The 23383-nt window shown below is 40.9% G+C and overlaps 3 protein-coding genes across 4 annotated transcripts; 2 read left to right on the top strand and 1 right to left on the bottom strand.

Annotated features, from left to right (window-relative positions):
* Positions 1 to 5188: 5188 nt before the first annotated feature.
* LOC129627679 (olfactory receptor 4C3-like) lies at positions 5189 to 16303 on the top strand. Its single transcript, XM_055547148.1, has 2 exons — positions 5189 to 5343; positions 14886 to 16303. Exons 1-2 carry the CDS (start codon positions 5262 to 5264, stop codon positions 15848 to 15850), a joined length of 1047 nt encoding a protein of 348 aa, XP_055403123.1. The 5' UTR covers positions 5189 to 5261; the 3' UTR covers positions 15851 to 16303.
* Positions 5969 to 8481, top strand: LOC129627681 (olfactory receptor 4C45-like). 2 transcript variants are annotated; one of them, XM_055547151.1, is made up of 2 exons: positions 5969 to 5982; positions 6444 to 7359. In XM_055547151.1, exons 1-2 carry the CDS (start codon positions 5969 to 5971, stop codon positions 7357 to 7359), a joined length of 930 nt encoding a protein of 309 aa, XP_055403126.1. The 2 variants fall into 2 exon arrangements, with proteins under 2 accessions (XP_055403126.1, XP_055403127.1); XM_055547152.1 differs by lacking the exon at positions 5969 to 5982 and adding an exon at positions 8135 to 8481 and having other exon boundaries at positions 6433 to 7335.
* A 5925-nt stretch (positions 16304 to 22228) lies between the features above and the next one.
* Positions 22229 to 23176, bottom strand: LOC129627680 (olfactory receptor 4C45-like). The gene has a single exon (XM_055547149.1). The coding sequence runs from the start codon at positions 23174 to 23176 to the stop codon at positions 22229 to 22231; it is 948 nt and encodes a 315-aa protein (XP_055403124.1).
* Between the last annotated feature and the right edge of the window lie 207 nt (positions 23177 to 23383).

Here is a 23383-nt window from a genome sequence, read left to right as displayed (position 1 = left end):
CTATGGGTCAGTCATCCTTTGTCTGCTGGCATCCTTCTCCCAGGACAAAACCCCAACCAACCAGTCAAGCTGATGGAATCCATGTTCTACATATGTGAATAAGTGTTTCTCTAAATTCCCAAGGACTCTGACATTTTCCCCAAAGACAGTCTTTCAATAGGGCATTGTTCTGTGGGTAGGGAGCATAACCATTCCTGCTCCTGATCAATTCCTTAGGTAGAGGAACAACCTGAACTCAAAATGCCCAGTGAATTACATCACTCCAGATAATTCCTGGCAAGGTTGCAATCAACTCCACATCAGAGTCGGAAAAAGAGGAAACAGAAGCAAAGCTCTCCTACTTACAGTGTTTTTCTTCATTTTTGTACAGGGGTATTCTACAAAGAAGTTTGGCTGAGTGTGATTTTCTCAGTCACTTCTGCAGAGAAGCATAATCCTTTACTTTATGTCCTCAAGATTCCCCATCATAGAGTAGGAAGCAAACCGCTATTCTCCCAAACAGATTATGATATATTGACACCTGGATTGTCATGAAAAAAAAAGTTATATAATGATGACTAGGACGTGGGGGGGGGGGAGGAATGACAAATTATTATTTAATGAATATGGAGTTTCAGTCTGAGAAGGTGAAACATTATGAAGATGGTTGATGAGGTGTTTGCACAACAATGTGAAGGTATTTAATGGCACTCAAGTGTGTACTTGCATGTGAGAGTTGGACTGTGAAGAAGGCTGAGCACCGGAGAATTGATGCTTTTGAACTGTGGTGTTGGAGAAGACTCTTGAGAGTCCCTTGCACTGCAAGGAGATCCAACCAGTCCATTCTAAAGGAGATCAGTCCTGGGGTGTTCTTTGGAAGGACTGATGCTTAAGCTGAAACTCCAGTACTTTGGCCACCTCATGTGAAGAGTTGATTCATTGGAAAAGACTCTGATGCTGGGAGGGATTGTGGGCAGGAGGAGAAGGGGACGACAGAGGATGAGATGGCTGGATGGCATCACTGACTCAATGGATGTGAGTCTGAGTGAACTCCAGGAGTTGGTGATGGACAGGGAGGCCTGACCTGCTGCGATTCATGGGGTCGCAAAGAGTTGGACACTGAGTGACTGAACTGAACTGAACTGAAGTGTGTACTTAAAATGGTAAATTTCATTCTATATATATTTTATGACAATTAAAAAAAAAAATCAGAGAGTGGGACAGACTGAGAGTGAGGGTGGCCGCTAACAGAAGCAACATCATGAACTGTCGAGAACATTGCTTCTCTCTCTGCTCTGAACTTCAGGAATGCATCAGTTTGGTTTAAAGTTAAAGGTAGGTGAGAAAGAAAGATGATTCTGTGCAGTTCCAGCCAACTCTTCATCACTCGAAGCTGAGGGAGAGAAGACTATAGTGGAGTGTCCTTTTTGTAGTTTCTATTCTTTCCCTCTGGATGTCTCTATACACGAGTGCTTAGCTGAGCGTGACTTTTTTCAAAGTTTACTCAGAAAGCATGCTGCTACTGCTAAGTCACTTCAGTCGAGTCCGACTCTGTGCGACCTCATAGACAGCAGCCCACCAGGCTGCCCCGTCCCTGGGATTCTCCAGGCAAGAACACTGAAGTGGGTTGCCATTTCCTTCTCCAATGCATGAAAGTGAAAAGTGAAAGTGAAGTCGCTCAGTCGCAACCCCATGGACTGCAGCCCACCAGGCTCCTCCGTCCATGGGATTTTCCAGGCAAGAGTACTGGAGTGGGGTGCCATTGCCTTCTCCGAAAAGCATAGAGAGCAGTAAAATCACTATACATCCCAGTGGTTCCCTCTGTGTGTGGCAGAGCTACAAGCTCTATAATACATCATGAGGCTGTCACCTAGGTAGTCATCCCAGAGATAGTTTATAATGTTTATGGCTTTTAAATTACTTGAGGTCTGGGAGCTGGGAACCTGCTAGTTAAGTCTCCTCGGTCAGTCACTAATAAATATGTCACAATGTCTGAGGGTAATCTGGCCCAGACTGGCATTTCTACTCTCAGGGTAACCATATAGTACCAAACACTCATGTTTTCAGAGAGAAATCCATTCTCTGAACTCTGACCTATGCCTAAAACCACCCCATATATCCTTTGGCAAGGTCACCAATGTCAAAATGAGCAACAAAATCCTAATATCAAGCTTTGCTCTTATCTTACCTAAGTTTCATTCTAAACTATAGGCAGAAGTGTGTGTGTGAGTCAGTCATGCCTGACTCTTTGTAACCTCATAGACTGTCGCCCACAAGTCTCCTCTGTCCATGGAATTCTCCACGCAAGAATACTGGAGTGGATAGCCATTCCCTTCTCCAGGGGACCTTCCCAACCCAGGGGTCAACAACATCTCCTGCATTGCAGGCAGATTCTTTACCACCTGAGCCACCAGGGAAGCCCATAGCCAGAAGTATATTTTTAACCAAAGCTCAACTGCATTTCTAAAGCTGGTCTCTAATGTTGTTTGTGGGAGTCAAACAGGAGCAAAAAAAAAAGTCCATGGCTGATGCTTTAGCAAAGATTCCAACAGAGCCAATTACTAATCCTCTGAGGACTTGGGAGGTTGATGTATTACCAAACCCTGAGCTTTTTTGAAAGTCTATTTAAACATTTCTCTAGAGTCGATGAAGAAAGAATTACAAACAGGGGCCTTGAAGTAAATAACAGCCACAGAGCCATGCATCAACAAGGTGAAGATCTGTTTGGGAGACCCTGCTCCCAAGGTTAGTACGAGTTAGAAGAATGGATTAAATCAGGAATAAAAGGAGTTCAATCCCCGGGTTGGGAAGATCTCCTGGAGAAGGAAATGGCAACTCACTCTAGTATTCTTGTCTGGAGAATAGAGGAGCCTGGTGGGCTACAATCCATGGGGCTGCAAAGAGTTGAACACAACTAAGTGACTAATACTTTCACTTTCACATACATTCTACAATTTCATATACAAGTTTCTTCTTACTTTGAAGAATCAAATTTGAATAATTTGATGTATATATTTGAATAATATATGTTTTGAAGATGCATTTATAATCTCATAAGAAGCCTGGAAAGTGAGTTAAAATTAAATCTGAAAGCTATCAAAGTTTCCTAACTAAAACAGCTTGTTTTCTGAGTAAATCCAGAAAGTGGGAGAGTTGTCTAGAGACATAAGAATTCTACTGTCCTCCTTGTTAGTTGACAGTCTGTTTGCAGCTGCGGGGCAAATGCCTGGTGGGAAGAAAGCGATGTCCGGATTTAATCTAGAAACTGAGGAATCCACAACCAACTGATCCAAGTTAGTGATAGCTAATTCTCTTCCCCAAAATTTAAGACGATTAACTTAGCCAATTTCATTTCACTGAAATATTTGTGGTTAGATTCTGTAAATTGAAACTTAGCCTTTCTCTCTAAAAATGAATTTGGACACAATGATGTGAAAATGTCAATAGAAAATACTGTATGGAATGTTCCCAGCCAAGATGCTGTCGAGAATCACTAAAGTCACTTTTACAAGATTAGGATTAACATTTATGTCTCAGCACCCAACTCCAGTACTCTTGCCTGGAAAATCCCATGGACGGAGGAGCCTGGTGGGCTGCAGTCCATGGGGTCGCACAGAGTCGGACATGACTGAAGCAACTTAGTAGTAGTAGTAAGTAGATTGATCCTGAAGATCTCTGTAATTATTAAAATTCTTTTCCCTTTCCATGATTTCCATGCCACCACATTGAAGTAGTTGTGAGTTAAATCTCTGAAGAATGATTGGCCATCATTGGAGTCATGGAGAGAGAAAAACAGCTCAGGCATAAGCTTTCCTGAAAACTCTAAACTATCTTACTACATCTTTATTGAAACCTGCGAGATCATGATGCTGATTTCTATGCCCAGAAATTTTTGAGGAAAAAAATATGTAGTTATGTTTTGGGCAAGGATTAGGGAAAGAAGAGAGAAAGAAAGATAACTAATAAAATAGCTTATGATCTTGGTTACAACAATGTGTAATCTATCTTGAAACCCTATATACAGTCTCAGTCCCCAGAAAAAGAATGCATTCTTATATATATTCAACATTTTTACATTAGTAATGAAAATTTCAAGTTCATCTTAATTGATAAAAACTTATTCCAAAAGGGGAAATAGTATTATTTCAGGTGGTCCTGACATTTTTGTCTGGTCAATAGGAAACTGCCGGGAACCGACATATTGCATATTGAGTGTATATTGCATATTGCATATTGAGTGCAGCACTTTCCACAGCATCATCTTTCAGGATCTGGAATAGCTCAACTGGAATTCTATCACTGCCGGGAGCCAGAGTGAGGAACTCCGCCCATGACAAAGGTCATGAGGAAGGAGGCTCGGCATACGCAAAGGCAGGATCGAGCCTCAGGAGTCCCCCTGGAAATTCTCGAGCATCTACCCCCAAAACCTGAGTCTGCCTACTTTCTGCTTTGTGCTTTCACCTACACCTCTGACTTTATGGGGGACTGTCCCCCACTACCTCTCTCTGAAAAAGGAGTTAGCCTACAGCTCCAGTTAATAATTCCTGGGTGTGACAGTATTTAACCTACAAACTCCTTTGGAAATCCTCTAGCCTGCCTGAATAGGTTTTTCCGGCCACATGTGATTGTTCAGAGCCTCGCAACTGTGAGAGGCAGGAGATGTTCTAAACTGTCTAAACACAGATTCTTTTGAGTAGTTAAAAGTTTGATTAGAAATTGTATTGGTGAAGGGTTTTTCACTTATTGGGCCAATGTTTGCTGCTAAGTCTCCATACTCTTTACCTACTGTGTCCTTGGCAGTGTATTGATTGATATAATGGGTGTATAGAAATGTAAGTAGTAGCCTCAATGTTTGTAACGTTGGACCCTTGTGTTAATTCTTTTCTTGATTGAGCCCACCTCACCTTTGCCCTATAGGAATGCAGCTTCATCCAATGCTTTTTTGGAGGCTGGTGCCTGACTTTGGAATAATCACCTTTAGAGAAAAATAAGTTTCTTAAAATGTTAACAGGCCTCCTGGCCAGAAGATGATGTCAATCACCTGAACTTTTGCATATGATAAGTTTGAAAGCCTGGCTTCAATTAGATCCAGGAACTGCTGTCCTTGCATGACTCCACCCCTTCCCCCATTATCCTCTATGCATAACTTAAGGTATAAAAACTACTTTGGAAAATAAAGTGCGGGCCTTGTTCACTGAAACTTGGTCTCCCCATGTCGGTCTCTCTCTCAAATTCTGGCTGAGTCTCCATCTGGAGCACGGAACCCGCCATGCTTGCTAATTATGCCTGGGCTTCTAAGATCCGACCAGGCAGGCCTCAGTGTCTCCTCTCCTTCGGGAGAATGGAAGGACGCCTGCGGCCTACGTAAGTGGTGCAAACTTCTTGTCTTGAAGTTTTATTGGTCTCCCGTGTAAACCAAGCTACTCAGCCTCTTTTCTCCACTGAATTTTCCTACTGAGCTATCCTCATTCTATTACTCTTTATATCCTTAATTAACGTTTAATTAAGCATTTGTTTCCTGATCCTCACCTACGCCGTCTCTCCTTCGAATACCCTGGATCAGCCGGGGCTGGACCCCGGCAGGAAACAGGAAAACTTCTTGACTTATATCATTTCATAGCAAAATGTGAGTAGGGTAATATAGCTAATCCAGAGCATTATTCTATATGCGGTGAAAGAACAATTGCACAGAAAGCTCACTTCAGAAATATTGAGAACTTTTCAGGGCACTTTGCACCACTTACATGTTCACATTCAAAGATGTGGAAAGAGTGAGCATAACTATCTTGTTGAGCCAGACACAACATCCGGGGCCACTGAGTGAATGCTGCTCAAAGAGCTGTTATAAAGAGAGTTTCCTGGCATTTTGAGGGACAAAAACTCCATCTGCAGCTCTGTCTGTGTGTGTGCATGTGTGTTAATTTGAAAAAAAGGAATAACGGGTCACAGAACACAGCTGGTATAGAGTAAGGTTTGATTGGTACTTTTCATGTCTGATACAAAGTTAATTTTTAAAATATTGTGTCCATATACCTATGAATATTCATTCCAATAGACAAGCATTAATATAACTTTATGAAGAATTGTCAATGAAATCTGTCCCCCAGAGTAAAAGAAGGCTATCTTGAGACATTCAGAGCTAAAAAGAAAATTTAGAAGTTAACTGCATGTCAATATTCATAAAAAATATCTTGCTTTTATTGTGGTATTTGTAAGGTATTGTCACAATACATTTAAATTATATGAATCAGGAGAGATTTAAACTCCTCCCATTCTTCTTTACAACTCTCTGTAAAATATCAGAGGTAAGTGAAGGGAGTAGCTCCACCAGTCCCAGGGACCCGGGCTAAAGAGATGATGAAATTTTTTCTATAGAATTTAAAATATCATCACTCAGAAATATTGTGATCTTTCCAGATCAACTATGTGTGTACAATTCAAGATGAACTGAGGGAAAGAATGAGCAACATAACGGAATTCATCCTACTGGGCCTGACCCAGAATCCAGGACTGCAGACACTCTTATTTGCTGTGTTTCTGATCATCTACTTGATCACATTGGAGGGTAACCTGCTCATCTCTGTCACCGTTTTCACCAGCCCAGCCCTCGGCTCTCCCATGTACTATTTTCTGTCCTATCTATCCATGATAGATGCTTTCTACTCTTCCTCCATAGCACCCAAGTTGATCTTTGACTTGGTCTCTGGAAAGAACACCATTTCCTTCAGCGGCTGCATGACTCAGGTCTTTGCTGAACATTTCTTTGCTGGAGCCGAGATTGTCTTGTTGGCTGTCATGGCCTATGACCGCTATGTGGCCATCTGTAAGCCCCTGCACTACCTGACCATCATGAGTCGACCCGTGTGTGCTCTCCTGGTTGGAACGGCTGGGGCGTTAGGCTTTCTCCATGGAGGGATCCAGATTTTGTTCATGGTTCAGTTACCATTGTGTGGCCCCAATGTCATCGACCATTTTATGTGTGATTTAATACCTCTCCTGGAGCTCGCCTGCACGGACACTCACTCTCTGGGGCCCCTCATTTCCGCCAACAGTGGGTCACTGTGTCTGCTAACTTTCCTAATGCTGGTTGCTTCCTATGTTGTCATCCTGTGCTCCCTGAGGACTCATAGCTCTGAAGGGCGTCGCAAAGCCCTGTCCACCTGTGCCTCTCATGTCACACTTGTCATCTTGTTCTTTGTACCTTGTTCGTTCCTCTACCTAAGACCCACGACCTCCTTCCCCATTGACAAAGCTGTGACTGTGCTTTGCACCATAGTAACTCCTATGCTGAACCCTTTAATCTACACCTTGAGAAATGCAGAAGTGAAAAATGTCATGAAGAAGCTCTGGGGACAAATAATGAAAACTAGTGATGAATAAATCTTGCGTGGAGTATTTAGGCAAAATTTCTCCCCTTCTTAATTGATTGAACTGGGATGATTCTCCTGTCTGGATCAATTTTCTCTAGGGGCTCATACATTGTAAGCCGGGGTTGATATTCAGAAGGCATAGTACACTCAGTGCTGAGAGCCCACGATAGTCTTAGGAGGTCATGAAATGTTTTAATTTCTTTTACAACAGAAAGAAAGAAATTAATATAATCTAAATGCAGCTTAGATTATAGTCATCTATACAACCATGCAGTCAGAAAAGATAATTTTTAACATTTTGATGGAGGAGAAGACTCAAGAGGAAAAAAGTACCAAAGGTCCACAAAAGTCATAATGTTGCCCTGAGTGTGGGTATGAAACGGATCAACAGCAATATTCTTGAACACCCATTATACCCAGCACCATAGCTAGAATGAAGTTTTACTTTAAAAGAGGGAAGACAACTACAAATGAAAAAAGGACAGAACAGTAGGAAATAAGCTTTCAAAAAGTACATTTATACACTTTTTCTGACCTTTCTAGGCTTGAGAGGTTTATAAATAAAGTAAACACAGCAATAAAAAGAAATTTTTACTTATCACAATCCCAAAAAGATGGCATTTGCACACAAAAGTACTTTTTGAAAATTACATTTCATCATTCCTTGTAGTATACAAGAGTTTACAAAAAGAATTAGAATTGGATGGCATAAAATAAACATAGTTGATAAAGTCCATAGAGCTAAGGCAGAAAATATCTATACATTAAAGTCTGGTTTTAGACACAGACAAAGGAAAAGAAGATTCTCAAGACAAAACAGTGGTTATAGGAAATTTCCAGTGATTTAAGAACAAGTCATGGAACTGTTATGGAACAGCACAAAATCACAAATCTGAGCTAGAGTAAAGAATCCATACCATGTACATAATGAAATTCTAAGAGATTCAAAAATAAAGATTAAGAGCTTTGGACAAAGTAGGCTTAATTTCTCTTATTGTCTCCAGCATTAATTATTCGAGTAAATGTTAGCAAATTGTTTCATCTATTTTTTTCATCTTTAATAAAAAAAAATAGAATTTCTCAGGAGGCTCAGTAGTAAAGAATCTGCCTGCCAAGTAGAAGACATGGGTTCGATCCCTGGGTTTGGAAGATCCGCTGGAGAAGGAGGACTTGGCAGCTCACTCTAGTGTTCTTGCCTGAGAAATCCTATGGACTGAGGAGCTTGGTGGGCTACAGTCTGTGGGGCCGCAAAGAGTCAGGCACAACATCACAGCTAAGAAGCAACAACAAATAGGAAAATAACATTACATGCTTCCTTAAATTGTGCAGATTAAATGATTTCAAGAGGAAAACTGAGTCAGCTAAAAATTAACAAAAATTGCTTAGACTTCGTTTCAACTTTCAGAGATTCCACAAGAGCATAAACTATGCTGGGGACAGTGGTTCCTAACAGAGGAGCCCAAGAGCACTGCTACCATTATTCACTTACCAGGACAGCAGGGAGACCAAACGTCCATCCCAGCCTCACTTCACTCCAAAATGTGTCATCTCAGCCAATAAAAAGTTCTCTGAATGTTGACAGCGAGTGCCTCACCAACTCCCTATTCTGGGATTAAACTCCATTTAAATATCTTTGTAGTGACAAATGGGAGAGCCGGTGGGATCAGCTATGAGATGTTTGAAAGTGAAAGTCACTCACTCATGTCTGACTCTTTGTGATCCCACGGACTATACAGTTCATGGAATTCTCCAGGCCAGAATACTGGAGTGAGTAGCCAGTTCCCTCCTCCAGGGGATCTTCCCAACCCAGCAATCGAACCCATGTGCCCCACATTGCAGGTGGCTTCTTTATCGGCTGAAACACCAGAGAAGCCCAAGAATACCAGAGTGGGGAGCCTATCCCTTCTCCAGTGGATCTTTCCAACCCAGGAATCAAACTGGGGTCTCCTGTGTTGCAGGCAGATTCTTTACCAGCTGAGCTACCAGGGAAGCTTGAGCAGCATCTATTTCAGAAGCTCTCGCTGATAACGGATCCTTTTATCCTGTTTCCATCCTCTGGAAGAAAGAGAAAAAGGGAGCGCTCAGTTGGAGAGACCAAGAGATCAATTTCTGTACAGAGTTTGTGATTTATGGGGAAGACTTCAGAAACTTGTTTTCAGGAGGGTTCCCAACCAAGAATTTGAACATAAGGTGATGCCAGCATTGCATTTCTAATGTTTTTAAGATCTTATTATCAGGTTAGCTCTCACTGTATTTATAAAGGCTTTAAACAATAGATACTTTGCCATAATCTCCTATGAGTGATTATTTTGAAAATATATATATATAAGCAACTGTGTATTTAAAAACTCAAAATTATCTTTTAAACATCTAGTGGTAGTTCCCAAGAAACATGGAATGTCACAGGATGATGTAGAAAGAAGGCTGATGATGGTGATGATGATATGGTAACGCTGGTGGCAATAGCTGTTTACTGAGCCCTTTCTGTGAATAAAGTCTTGACCTGAGCACTCATTCTGTGTGTTTGGGAGGCAACAGATTTCTGACCTTAATTTATGACTTTCTTTAAGTCTCAAGTGGAGAAAACTTCTGTCTAAAATATTTCTTCATTTGAACATAATGGTGAACCTACCCTTGCTGCTGCTGCTGCTGCTGCTAAGTCGCTTCAGTCGTGTCCGACTCTGTGCGACCCCAGAGACGGCAGCCCACCAGGCTCCCCCGTCCCTGGGATTCTCCAGGCAAGAACACTGGAGTGGGTTGCCATTTCCTTCTCCAATGCATGAAAGTGAAAAGGGAAAGTGAAGTCGCTCAGTCGTGTCTGACTCTTAGCGACCCCATGGACTGCAGCCCACCAGGCCCCTCCGTCCATGGGATTTTCCAGGCAAGAGTACTGGAGTGGGGCACCATTGCCTTCTCTGGAACCTACCCTTAGGATGGGATAAACATCAAAAAATCAATGCTAGTGTAAAAAACATAATTATGACAGCTTTTTATATTTGTGTGTTTACTCTGTGCAAGGAGCTTTTCTTTTGCTATTTAATTCTTATTAAAGCCCAGTAAGTACAGTAATTGGAGAAGGCAATGGCACCCCACTCCAGTACTCTTGCCTGGAAAATCCCATGGACGGAGGAACCTGGTGGGCTGCAGTCCATGGGGTCGAGAAGAGTCGGACAGGACTGAACGACTTCACTTTCCCTTTTTACTTTCATGCATTGGAGAAGGAAATGGCAACCCACTCCAGTGTTCTTCCCTGGAGAATCCCAGGGATGGGGGAGTCTGGTGGGCTGCCGTCTCTGGGGTCGCACAGAGTCGGACATTACTGAAGCGACTTAGCAGCAGCAGCAGCAGCAAGTACAGTAATATTGATATTTACCTAACATTGTTGTATGTAATATATGGCCTCCCCAATGGCTCAGCAATAAAGAATCACATGTAATGCAGGAGACTTGGGTTCGATCCCTGGGTTGGGAAAATCCCCTGGAGAAAGAAATGGCAAACCACTCCAGCATTCCTGCCTGGAGAATTCCATGGACAGAGGACCTGTGGATTACAGTCCATGGGGTCGCAAAGAGTCAGACACAACTTAAGGAGTAAACAACAAAGGATACTATATGCGAAAGTGCCTAGGACCTGCACTTAGAACACGAAGATGATCAGTAAATGCGATTAATTTTTGTCCTTGTTGTCCAGGCATCAATTTTCCTAAAGACACTAACCCTCCAATATCTGTTTCTGAAATATCCTAACTCCCTTTTCCTCCTGACAACTTGTGGACTCTCTCTAGATGCTAGAAGGACACTAGGCACTTTTAGGAAGTAAGGTGAAAGTCTCTTCCTTGTGAGACCAGAACTGCATTCAAAGGGACTAATTAATGATGGCACCACAGTGTTCTAACCTGTGAATGAGGCAAAAACCAAGCCCCAGAACTGTTTCAGCAAGTGATGCTGTGGGGAGAGGATTAGTCTTCAGAGAAACCTCGCAGTGATAATCACCATGTTATCACACCCACCTTATAAGTCACCCTTTTCAGTGGCAAGAGAAAGATTTTCTGAGACCATGTTGATGAGCATTGTTAGTGGAAAGCAGAGACGACAAGCCAGCTATTTTGTTTTGAGGCTTTTCTCCCTAACCTGAGCCACAGCATTTTTTTGGCTTCTCAATGATAGAGAAAGAAGATACTGGATTATCTACTATTACCTGTTACATACTGTTATCTACTGATTGGTGTTGGTGACACTGGAAAGCACAGAGGAGTGCCGAGTGCTCTGGGTTCCAGCTGCGCCTCCACCACGGACCATCAGTCCAACTTTGGACCATCTGCACCTCATCTGAGTCTTAAATCCACCACCTTTAAAACAGAGACAACTGGAAAGGGTGATTTTAAATGCCGAAAGGTTTTTCAGGAAATAAGAGGGAAATGGATAATGGAACAAATTCTCAGCTGCTTGTGAATGAATGATGCCCTTTTGGGTTTTCTCCTAATACTAGTCTCAGAAACTTTCAGCTTAGATGCATTCCTGCAATCAATAGCACGTCCCCAGTGTGAGATCTGCCTAAATGAGAAAAGCAATTTTAATCTCACGCAGGAGTTTAAGCACATGAAATAGTGATATTTGGGTTGATATGATTGGAGCTGGTCTAGGTGACCCTTCAATAACTCGCCCAGGTCCACCATTTCATGCTGTTAGGATGTAAAAGAACAAAGACAAAACTCCTGACGACATTCTCATGTCCTCAGATCCAGTAAATGTAACTTGTTGTCCATGGCATTGATGACGGTGACTTCAGCAATACCATTGCTGGAGTGGGTGTCATATCCAGGCTCTGTATGAACACTTGATATGCACTGTTTTTATTGTCTGCTCTTTGCAGACTCAGGGTGCAGCAGCATTCTTATTTTCATTTTATAGATAAGAACACTGAGGCTTTGAGAAATTGCCCATGATTACAAGGAAAATAAATGGTACTGGGAATACTCAAACTTAAGTGAGTTTATGTGTCAGGATACTATGGTGAAGCCCACAGACTCTATAGCAGAACTGCCTGGGCGCAAGTCTTAACTCTGCAACTTATTGGCTGACTATGCTTCTGTAAGTTTCTAAATGTGTTTCTCACTTTCTTCCTCTGAAGAAATGAGAAGAAAAATAATAATCTATCTTGTGGGGATGTTATGAGGATTAAATGAGCTTATATATTTAAAGCTCTTAGGACAGTGCTTGCAAAGACTAAGTGTTATACAGATAGCACTTATCACTGCTATTTGTGCTCTTGGCCATAATGTTCTCCTCTGAAAAGGTCATAATCAGATTTGTTTCCTACATAAACTGCATTTGCCTTTGTAGCCAAGCTTAGAAAGAAAGTGTGCAGCTTCCTGATCAATACAAGAATCTTCTCTCCAGCACTTCTTATATTTGTGTATTTCTTCCTCTGACACTCAATGACTCTCCTTTCATTCATATCATACTGAGCATAAAATCTTCAGCAAGTTGGGAGATTTAGTTACTTTAAGAAGATTTATGTTTCCAGGAAAATTCTGAAAGAAATGGGAATACCAGACCACCTGATCTGCCTCTAGAGAAATCTGTATGCAGGTCAGGAAGCAACAGTTAGAACTGGACATGGAACAATAGACTGGTTCCAAATAGGAAAAGGAGTACGTCAAGGCTGTATATTGTCACCCTGTTTATTTAACTTATATGCAGAGTACATCATAAGAAAGGCTGGACTGAAAGAAACACAAACTGGAATCAAGATTGCCAGGAGAAATATCAATAACCTCAGATATGCAGATGACACCACCCTTATGGCAGAAAGTGAAGAGGAACTCAAAAGCCTCTTGATGAAAGTGAAAGTGGAGAGTGAAAAAGTTGGCTTAAAGCTCAACATTCAGAAAATGAAGATCATGGCATCCGGTCCCACCACTTCATGGGAAATAGATGGGGAAACAGTGGAAACAGTGTCAGACTTTATTTTTCTGGGCTCCAAAATCACTGCAGATGGTGACTGCAGCCATGAAATTAAAAGACGCTTACTCCTTGGAAGGAAAGTTATGACCAACCTAGATAGCATGTTCAAAAGCAGAGACATTACTTTGCCAACAAAGGTCCATCTAGTCAAGGCTATGGTTTTTCCTGTGGTCATGTATGGATGTGAGAGTTGGACTGTGAAGAAGGCTGAGCGCTGAAGAATTGATGCTTTTGAACTGTGGTGTTGGAGAAGACTCTTGAGAGTCCCTTGGAGTGCCAGGAGATGCAACCAGTCCATTCTGAAGGCGATCAGCCCTGGGATTTCTTTGGAAGGAATGATGCTAAAGCTGAAACTCCAGTGCTTTGGCCACCTCATGCGAAGTGTTGACTCATTGGAAAAGACTCTGATGCTGGGAGGGTTTGGGGGCAGGAGGAGAAAGGGACGACAGAGGATGAGATGGCTGGATGGCATCACTGACTTGATGGACGTGAGTCTGAGTGAACTCCAGAAGTTGGTGATGGACAGGGAGGCCTGGCGTGCTGCGATTCATGGGGTCGCAAAGAGTTGGACACAACTGAGCGACTGATCTGATCTGATGTTTCCAGAAAAATAATAGATGGTTGGTGGGTGGGATGAGTGACAGTTTTTGTTTAGTCAAAACTTAGACTAGCACAAACATTTCCTTAATATAATTAGGAGAATAAAGCATGAGTAGGAATATTTTGTCAGATGAGATTCTAGTTTACAAGGACATTGGTTAAGACAGAATATCTCTTCTTCCTCCTCCTGTAGCTTCCTTTATGTAGTGAATAGGCAGATAATCATTTAATAGAATCTTTCACTGCTGGTCACTTTTAATTTTTTAACTTTGACTCTTCCCTGTCGATCATAGAAGGACTGGAAGCCTTTAACTAGAAGGATTTCACCAGGTCCAGAGAAAGTAAAGCCCAGACATACATATAATGTGTAGAGCAAGGGGAAAGAGTAATTTAACTTCTTATACATGATACTGCCCGCAGCTCAGGCAGAAGTGGGAGGAAATGAACAAGGAGAAACAGAGAACTTGGGCGTCTCCAGCTGCAACCAAGTCAATGTCTCCCTACTCTACTTCAGTTTGCTTTGCATCAATTTCTGTTACTATTGGAAGCACGACAGAAAATGTAGCAAACCTCATCGCAAGGAAGAAGAGTTAATTCAAAGGGTATGAACTATGCATGCAGAGATTTCAGAAGATCCTAAGTATTCATGGGTTTCTTGAGAGCCATTGTATGCATGTGGAACCCTGCTGAAAACTGTCAGAGATGTTTTCTGGTCAAATTAGAAAATTTATGTCCACCAAATGTTCCATTTAACAAAATAAATTCTAGATAATTAAATAATTATTTTCATATAATAACTTAGATATCTATTACCCAGTGATGCTAAAGTTAACAGACATGCTTACATTTTGTGGTTAACAGGATGAATTGGTACACAAATTTTGGAACAGAACGGGTTAAGAGGGATGAAGAGAAGTGGGTTTGGCTAAACGAAATCTTGTAACATTTTGTGTCTCTCTTGACTTTATAGGCAATGCTGTACTTGCATCCTCAGTGTCCTTGGACTCTATGGACATACCACACAACATCACAGAATTTTTCATGCTGGGACTTTCACAGAACCCAGAAGTACAAAGAGCTCTCTTTGTGGCCTTTTTGACTGTATACGGGATCACAGTTTGCGGCAATATTCTCATTGTGATCACCATCACCTATAGTCCCACGCTGGTTTCCCCTATGTATTTTTTCCTGGCCAACCTGTCCTTTATTGATACCTGTTATTCTTCTTCTATGGCCCCTAGACTCATAGCTGACTCCTTGTATGAGGGGAGAGCCATCTCCTATGAGGGTTGCATGGCTCAGCTCTTTGGAGCTCATTTTTTTGGAGGTGCTGAGATCATCCTGCTCACGGTGATGGCCTATGACCGCTACGTGGCCATCTGCAAGCCCCTGCACTACACGGCCGTCATGACCAGGCATCGCTGTGCCCTGCTGGTGGGGCTGGCTTGGCTGGGGGGCTTCCTACATTCCCTGGTTCAGCTCCTGCTGGTCCTGCAGTTGCCCTTCTGTGGGCCTAATGTGATCAACCACTTTGTCTGTGACTTGTACCCCTTGCTGGAGCTTGCCTGCGCCGACACCTATGTCATCGGCCTGCTGGTGGTGGCCAACAGTGGCGTGATCTGCCTGTTGAACTTCCTCCTGCTGGCTGCCTCCTACCTGGTCATCCTGCGCTCCCTGAGGTCCCACAGCGCAGAGGGGAGGCGCAGGGCCCTCTCCACCTGCGGGGCCCACTTCACGGTTGTTGCCTTGTTCTTCGTGCCCTGTATGTTTACTTACGTGCGGCCGTCATCTACTTTATCTATAAACAAAAACATGGCAGTATTTTATGGTATCCTGACTCCCATGTTGAATCCACTCATTTACACTCTGAGAAATGAAGAGGTAAAGAATGCCTTGACAGAGTTCTTCACACAGCAAGATCTTAAATGTAGCTAATAAGTTGGAAAGTAGGAAATAAAATGGCTTTATTTTGGAAAGTGAAACAAACCAAAACCTGTTACTTATTGCCATATACATCTTAATCCATCTTATCCATTCCTTCATCGTCACAGACTTCATTGATTTCCTTAGACTTTCATATGAATTGCCTAATTTGATAATAAAACAACTATATGAAATGCATATGGCATGAATGATTATTATTCCTGTTTTAGAAATGAAGAAACCATATCTGTTGATGTGGTTAATTGATTCATTAAAATTATCTAGCTTTGAACTGCCTGAAACAAAACTCAGAATCAGTTATTTTTGATCTGTCTTACCGATCTTTGAATGGCAACCTATGCTGACATCATCGGAGTCTGTATGATAATCAGTTGAGTTATAGAAATGAGAGGCAAAACCCTTAAAGCAAATAAGTTCACTCATCACCATATGTAGTAGTCTGTGTGTGTACAAGTCTGGCTTCTCGTCCTTCTCATCACCATTTATAGCATCAGCAACACAGCTGCTACAACACAGCAGAGGGAAGATCTCTGTTCTGGAGACAGATCAAGCTGAGTTTGAGTCTCAGTTCCCATACTTCTTCATGGCACAAACTAGAGGCAAGTGACAAAACCTTTATAAGCCTCTGGTGCTTGTCTTGAAAATAGACATAAACATGTCCAAAGCAGTATCATAAGAATTAAATTAGACAATCCATGTAAAGTTTTTAATCCAATTTACGGCACATATGGCCCTCTAAATTTAGCTGCTATTTCTACTTCAACCTTCTGTAACCTTCCATAAAGAGGCTGCTTTCTTTCACTTTTCTATATCTATTTAAAGTTTGAAACACATACTTCATTTAGAACAGATTGGCTTATTTTTCTGCCAGTGATGGAAACTGACGTTTCCTTATATATTTACTGACTCTGTTTCAAACTCTGAAGGATCCTAGTGTTCTGGAGTTTAAAACATGCATCCATATTCATTTCATTCCTTTCCTGGAATGAGAGGAATGAAACTCTGACCACATCCATCCCAAGCTGCACCCTTTAGAAGTATGGACGCCTATAATTTACAATAAGCTTATACCTTGTTTGACAAATGATTTGTAATTCACTGTGCCACAAATATCCATTTTTTTACACTAAAAAAGGAAAAACCAAAAAACTAGAAATTAGTATGGAAAAATAATTTTCCTTCTACAGGTATTCAAAATCAGTCTCCAAGAACCATTAAGTTCAAGAGATAATTAGGAAATAGTTATTGCTTTACCCTGAACTTCTATGCATAACAAAAACAACAGTTGCCGAATTCTTAGGCAAAATATTGTCTTTCCTAACTTTACCACATTTTGATGATGTAGTTAATAATAGCTAAGTATAGCAGACCTTGAGCCTTTACCAATTCATTTTTGCTGTTAGATTATAAAAATATAATTGAGCTAATTTTCCAATTAACTACAAAATATGAAATCATTGGGAGGGTTACTAAAAAGTAGCAAGCCAGCTTCCCACAGTTAACTCTCAGGAAGCTTTCTAGAAAAGAATACTTTTGAAATTCAAAAAGCACTTTTCTTTTTATTACAGTTAAAATAGCAAATAGCCAAAAGGACTGATGTAGTGCCCTCTTGTTTTTTGTTGTTCAAGTTGTGACTAACAGCAGCTCAACCATCTTATAAATACTGCTCATTTTTGAAAAATTTCAACCTGTTGGAATAAATACATCAGTAAATACCACCAGGAGTTTTCTAGATGATTTATAAATTATTGCTGATCTTGTTTACAAAGGAAGTGTTATCTCCAAGACTATGTAAAATATTTTTCCTCCTAAACACATATCTCTTTTAGAATTTAGAAAATAAGACTGGCAACACACACACACGTGTGTGTGTGTGTGTGTGTGTGTGTGTGTGTAAATCCACTTATAAGCCCACTACCTAAAGGTAATCACCATCAACATTTTGGCAAATATCCTTTTAATCATCATCATCTTTTTCTTCTCTTCCACTTATTCCTTCAGCTATTTCTACAAATTTGGTTAAGCTTCTACCATTCTAAAAGTTACTCTCTGGGACTAAATTGTTTCTTTGTTTAGTTTACAAGGCATCTTAGGCAAACAAGCATTTCTGATTCTCAGTTTGTGCATCCAACAATGGGCAGTTTAGAGGGTCCAGAGGCTAAGACTCCACGTTCCTATTGCGGGGGGCCAAGATTCAATCCCTGGTCAGGGAACTAAGATACCACAACAAAGCCTGAAAGCCACAGCTACTGAGCCCTAGGGCTCTAGTGCCCATAGACCAGGACTAGAGAAGCCCACGTGCCTGAAGCAAGACCCGGTTCAGTTCAGTTCAGTCGCTCAGTCGTGTACAACTCTTTGCGACCCCATGGATTGCAGTACGCCAGGCTTCCTTGTCCATCACCAACTCCCGGAGTTCACCCAAACTCATGTTTATAAGGTTGGTGATACCATACAACCATCTTATCCTCTGTCATCCCTTTCTCCTCCTGCCCTCAATCTTTCCCAGCATCACGGTCTTTTCAAATGAGTCAGTTCTTCACATCAGGTGGCCAAAGTATTGGAGCATCAGTCCTTCCAATGAATATTCAGGACTGATTTCCTTTAGGATGGACTGGTTGGATCTCCTGCAGTCAAGAAACTCTCACGAGTCTTCTCCAACACCACAATTCAAAAGCATTAATTCTTCTGCACTCAGCATTCTTTATAGTCCAACTCTCACATCCATACATGACTACTGGAAAAACCATAGCTTTGAGCAGATGGACCTTTGTTGGCAAAGTAATGTCTCTGCTTTTAAATATGCTGTCTTGGTTGGTCATAGCTTTTCTTACAAGGAGCAAGCGTCTTTTAATTTCATGCCTGCAGTCACCATCTGCAGTGAATTTTGAGCCCCCAAAAATAAAGTCTGTCACTGTTTCCATTGTTTCCCCATCTATTTCCCATGAAGTGATGGGACTGTATGCCATGATCTTAGTTTTCTGAATGTTGAGTTTTAAGCCAAGTTTTTCATGCTCCTCTTTTGCCAAAATAAATATTTTTTAAATTTTTTAATTAAATTTAATTTTTAATTTTAAAAAAATTTTTAATTTTAATTAAAAAATTTAAAAAGCAGCACAATCTCATCCTTATGACCTTATGAAAGGAGATTGACTATGAAAAGCATTGTATCTGACAGGTGATAGGAGTCTAATGAATTGTCAAAAATATACTTGTGGGATAAAAAGAAAAAAAAAAACTGTATCTGACATTATTGTTCCACTGGTCATGGTTACATGGCTATTGCTCAGCTACTTAATAAAAAGTTTACCATCTCTCTTGAACTCCCCTACCTCAAGAAGAGTATTATTTTATTTATATATATTTTAATGGACAACAGCAGAATAAATACATATTCATATCAAATATATTTGCTAATTTTAAAAAATTAACACAGGAAAGTACTACAGTATAAGCCAATTGTTATGTAAAAACTAGTGCAGATGGAGAAGAAAATAATTTCAAAGGAATTTCCTATTACATGGGAATCAAAAAGTTTGGAATCACCACCCAGTCACTAGCTGGTTCTTCTCAGACTCATGCATTTCAGGTCTGTTAAAAGAAAGTCCACTTTCCAATAGGTTAACACATGAAGGCCAAAAGGTTTCAAGAAGAGAATTCTAAAGATTCAAGGGAAACATGAGAAATTTAGTTTATTGGCTGTTTATATTAGGGGGGTGCAAAATGGTTTTGGTAAAGCACTAAGGCTGTGTGGGTCACATAGGCTTAGATTTAAATTCTCATTCAGCCAAACTTTAGATAACTGATCTCTAGCAATATAATTAACCTCTCTGACACTTCGTTTCCTAATGTATGAAATGGGAATATTAATATGACTGCAATTATTGGGCTGTAGTGAAAATTAAATAAAATGAATATAAACCACTTTGCACGGGGTGAAAACATAAGAAAAGCTGTCATAATTTTTACACTAGCATTGATTTATTTACATTCACACCATCCTTAACATAGGTTTACCATTATGTTCAGAAGAAGAAATATTTAAGACAGAGATAAGTTCCACAGTTTGAGACAAATTAAAGAAAGACATAAATTAAGGTCACAAATCTGTTTCCTCCAAAACATATAAAATGAGTGAGTGCTCAGATGAAGACTTTATCCACAGAAAGGGCTCAGTAAACAGCTATCATTATTATCACTATTATCCTTGCTTTTACATCGTCCCGTTTCATTCCAGCTTTCTTGGGGACTACGACTAGATATTTAAAAGATATATGTGATTTTTTTAAAACACTCAGTTGCTTACATATATTTACAAAATGATCACTCATAGGAGGTTATGGCAAAATAAAATATCTATTTTTTAAAGCCTTTATACATACAGTGAGATCTAACCTGATAATAAAGTCCGAAGAACATGAGAAATGAAAAGCCAGCATCGCCTGATATTCAAATCCTTGGTTGAGAAATCTCATGAAAACAAGTTTCTGAGCTCTCCCTCAGAAATCACAAGCTCTGTATGGAGATGGGCCTTTTGGTCTCTGGAACCGAGCTGTCCCTTATCCTCTTTCTTCCTGAGGACAGGATCAGGACAGGATCCTGGAACCAAGCTGTCCCTTCTTCTTTTTCTTCCTGAGGACAGGATCAGGACAGGATCCACCATCAGTGAGAGCTTCTGAAATAAGTGCTGCTCAAGTATCTCACAGCTGATTCCACCAGCTCTCCCACTTGTCACTGTAGAGATATTTAAGGGCATTTTAATCCCAGAATAGGGAGTAGGTGAGGGACTAGCTCTCAATATTCAGAGACCTGCTCACTGGCTTACATGACACATTTTGCAGTGAAGTGAGGCTGGGATGGACGTTTGGTCTCCCTGTGATCATGGTTAGTGAATAACAGTACTGGTTTCTGGGCTCCTCCATCAGGAACCACTGTCCCCAACATCCCTTATGCTCTGGTGGCATCTCTGAAGGCTACAACAACGTCTGAGCAATTTTAGCTTTTCAGCAGACTCATTTTCCCAATTCAGTTATTTAATCCTCACCACTTAAGCAAGTGCATAATGTTAGTTCCCTTTAAAAGATGAAAAAACAACAACAACAACAACAAAAAGCAGAGAAGTAAAGCAACTTGCTAACACTGACAAAGCTGATTCACGCTGTAGATGATGAGAAATCAAGAGTTTTTAAGCCAAAGCTCTTAGCTCTGATTTCAAAACAACTGACTGTTTCTAAATCTCTTAGAATTTCCTTACATTTATGGTACAGATTCTTTTCTATAACACAGATGTGTGATTGCTGCCAAGTTCTGGGCATACATTCTTGCGCTTGGTCACTTGGTCATGTCCCACTCTTTGTGACGCCATGGACTGTAGCCCACCAGGCTCCTCTGTCCATAGGATTTCCCAGACAGGAGTACTGCAGTGGGTTGCCTTTCTTTCTCCAAGGGATCTTTCTAACCAAGAACTGAATCCATGTTTTGGGCTTGGTAGACAGATTCTTTACTACTCCACCACCAGCAAAACCCTCTATGACACACTTGTTCTTAAATCACTGGTGATTTCCTATAAGAGTTGCTTCATTTTCAGAGTCTTCTTTTCCTTTGTTGGAGTCTAAAACTACTTTAATGTACAGGTATTTTCTGCCTTAACTGTACAGACTTAATAAATGATGTTTCTTTTATGCTCGCCAATATTCTATTTCCAAGTCTTTTTGCGAACTATGGTACAATTTTTGAAAGCTACTTCTGTGTGCAAATTCTCTCTTCTTGGGAATGTGATAAGTAAAAAGTTGGTTTTTTTAATTACTGTAGTGGGAGAACATTTATAAACCTCTCAAACCAAGGGTTATCAGAAAAAGTATACTTTGATAAATGTACTTTTAGAAGAGTTTCTTTACTGTTCTACATTTTTTTCATGTATAGTTGCTTTCCCTCTTTTAAAATAAAACCTCTCTAGCTAAAGTGCTTGGTTTAATGAGTGTTCAAGAATATTACTGTTGATCTGTTGCATACCCACAATCAGGGCAACATTATGACTTTTGTGAGCCCTTGGTACTTTCATCCTTATAGACCACTTCCTCCATAACATATTAAAAATCATATTTTCTGACTGCATTTTTATATAGATGACTATAATCCAAGTCGAATTTAAATTATATTAATTTTTTCCTGCTGTTTTCAAATTAAAACATTTCGGGGGCTCTTAAAACTATTGTGGGCTGTAGGCACTGTGTCGACTATGCCTTAATGGAAAGCAACCCTGGCTTACAATATATGAGCCCCTGAAAAAAACTGATCCAGACTAATACAGGAAATAAATTTCTATAAAATATCACTAGTGTTTTTTTTTAACCTGAATACTCCACACAAGATTTATTCATCACTAGTTTTCATTATTTGTCCCCAGAGCTTCTTCATGACATTTTTCACTTCTGCATTTCTCAGGGTGTAGATTAAAGGGTTCAGCATAGGAGTTACTATGGTGCAAAGCACAGTCACAGCTTTGTCAATGGGGAAGGAGGTCGTGGGTCTTAGGTAGAGGAACGAACAAGGTACAAAGAACAAGATGACAAGTGTGACATGAGAGGCACAGGTGGACAGGGCTTTGCGACGCCCTTCAGAGCTATGAGTCCTCAGGGAGCGCAGGACGACGACATAGGAAGCAACCAGCATTAGGAAAGTTAGCAGACACAGTGACCCACTGTTGGCAGAAATCAGGGGCCCCAGAGAGTGAGTGTCCGTGCAGGCGAGCTCCAGGAGAGGTATTAAATCACACATAAAATGGTCGATGACATTGGGGCCACACAATGGTAACTGAACCATGAACAAAATCTGGATCCCTCCATGGAGAAAGCCTAACGCCCCAGCCGTTCCAACCAGGAGAGCACACACGCGTCGACTCATGATGGTCAGGTAGTGCAGGGGCTTACAGATGGCCACATAGCGGTCATAGGCCATGACAGCCAACAAGACAATCTCGGCTCCAGCAAAGAAATGTTCAGCAAAGACCTGAGTCATGCAGCCGCTGAAGGAAATGGTGTTCTTTCCAGAGACCAAGTCAAAGATCAACTTGGGTGCTATGGAGGAAGAGTAGAAAGCATCTATCATGGATAGATAGGACAGAAAATAGTACATGGGAGAGCCAAGGGCTGGGCTGGTGAAAACGGTGACAGAGATGAGCAGGTGACCCGCCAATGTGATCAAGTAGATGATTAAAAACACAGCAAGGAAGAGTGTCTGCAGTCCTGGATTCTGGGTCAGGCCCAGTAGGATGAATTCTGTTATATTGCTCATCCTCTCCATCAATTCATCTTGGTCCATCTGGAAAGATCACAATTTTTCTGAATGATGGTCTCAAATTCAATATAAAATAATTCATATGTACAGAATCAATCTATTTAGTGATACATAAATACTAACCACAGTTTTCTAAAGTGACTTTGTAGTTTTCAACAGCATCTTTTTGGGAACGTTGTTGCTGTTTGGTCACTAAGTCATGTCTGTCTGTTTTGTGACCCCATTAACTGT

This window comes from Bubalus kerabau, chromosome 15 (assembly GCF_029407905.1).
Source record: "Bubalus kerabau isolate K-KA32 ecotype Philippines breed swamp buffalo chromosome 15, PCC_UOA_SB_1v2, whole genome shotgun sequence".
Classification (NCBI taxonomy): Eukaryota; Metazoa; Chordata; class Mammalia; order Artiodactyla; family Bovidae; genus Bubalus; species Bubalus kerabau.
This window is presented reverse-complemented; position numbering and strand designations above follow the sequence as displayed.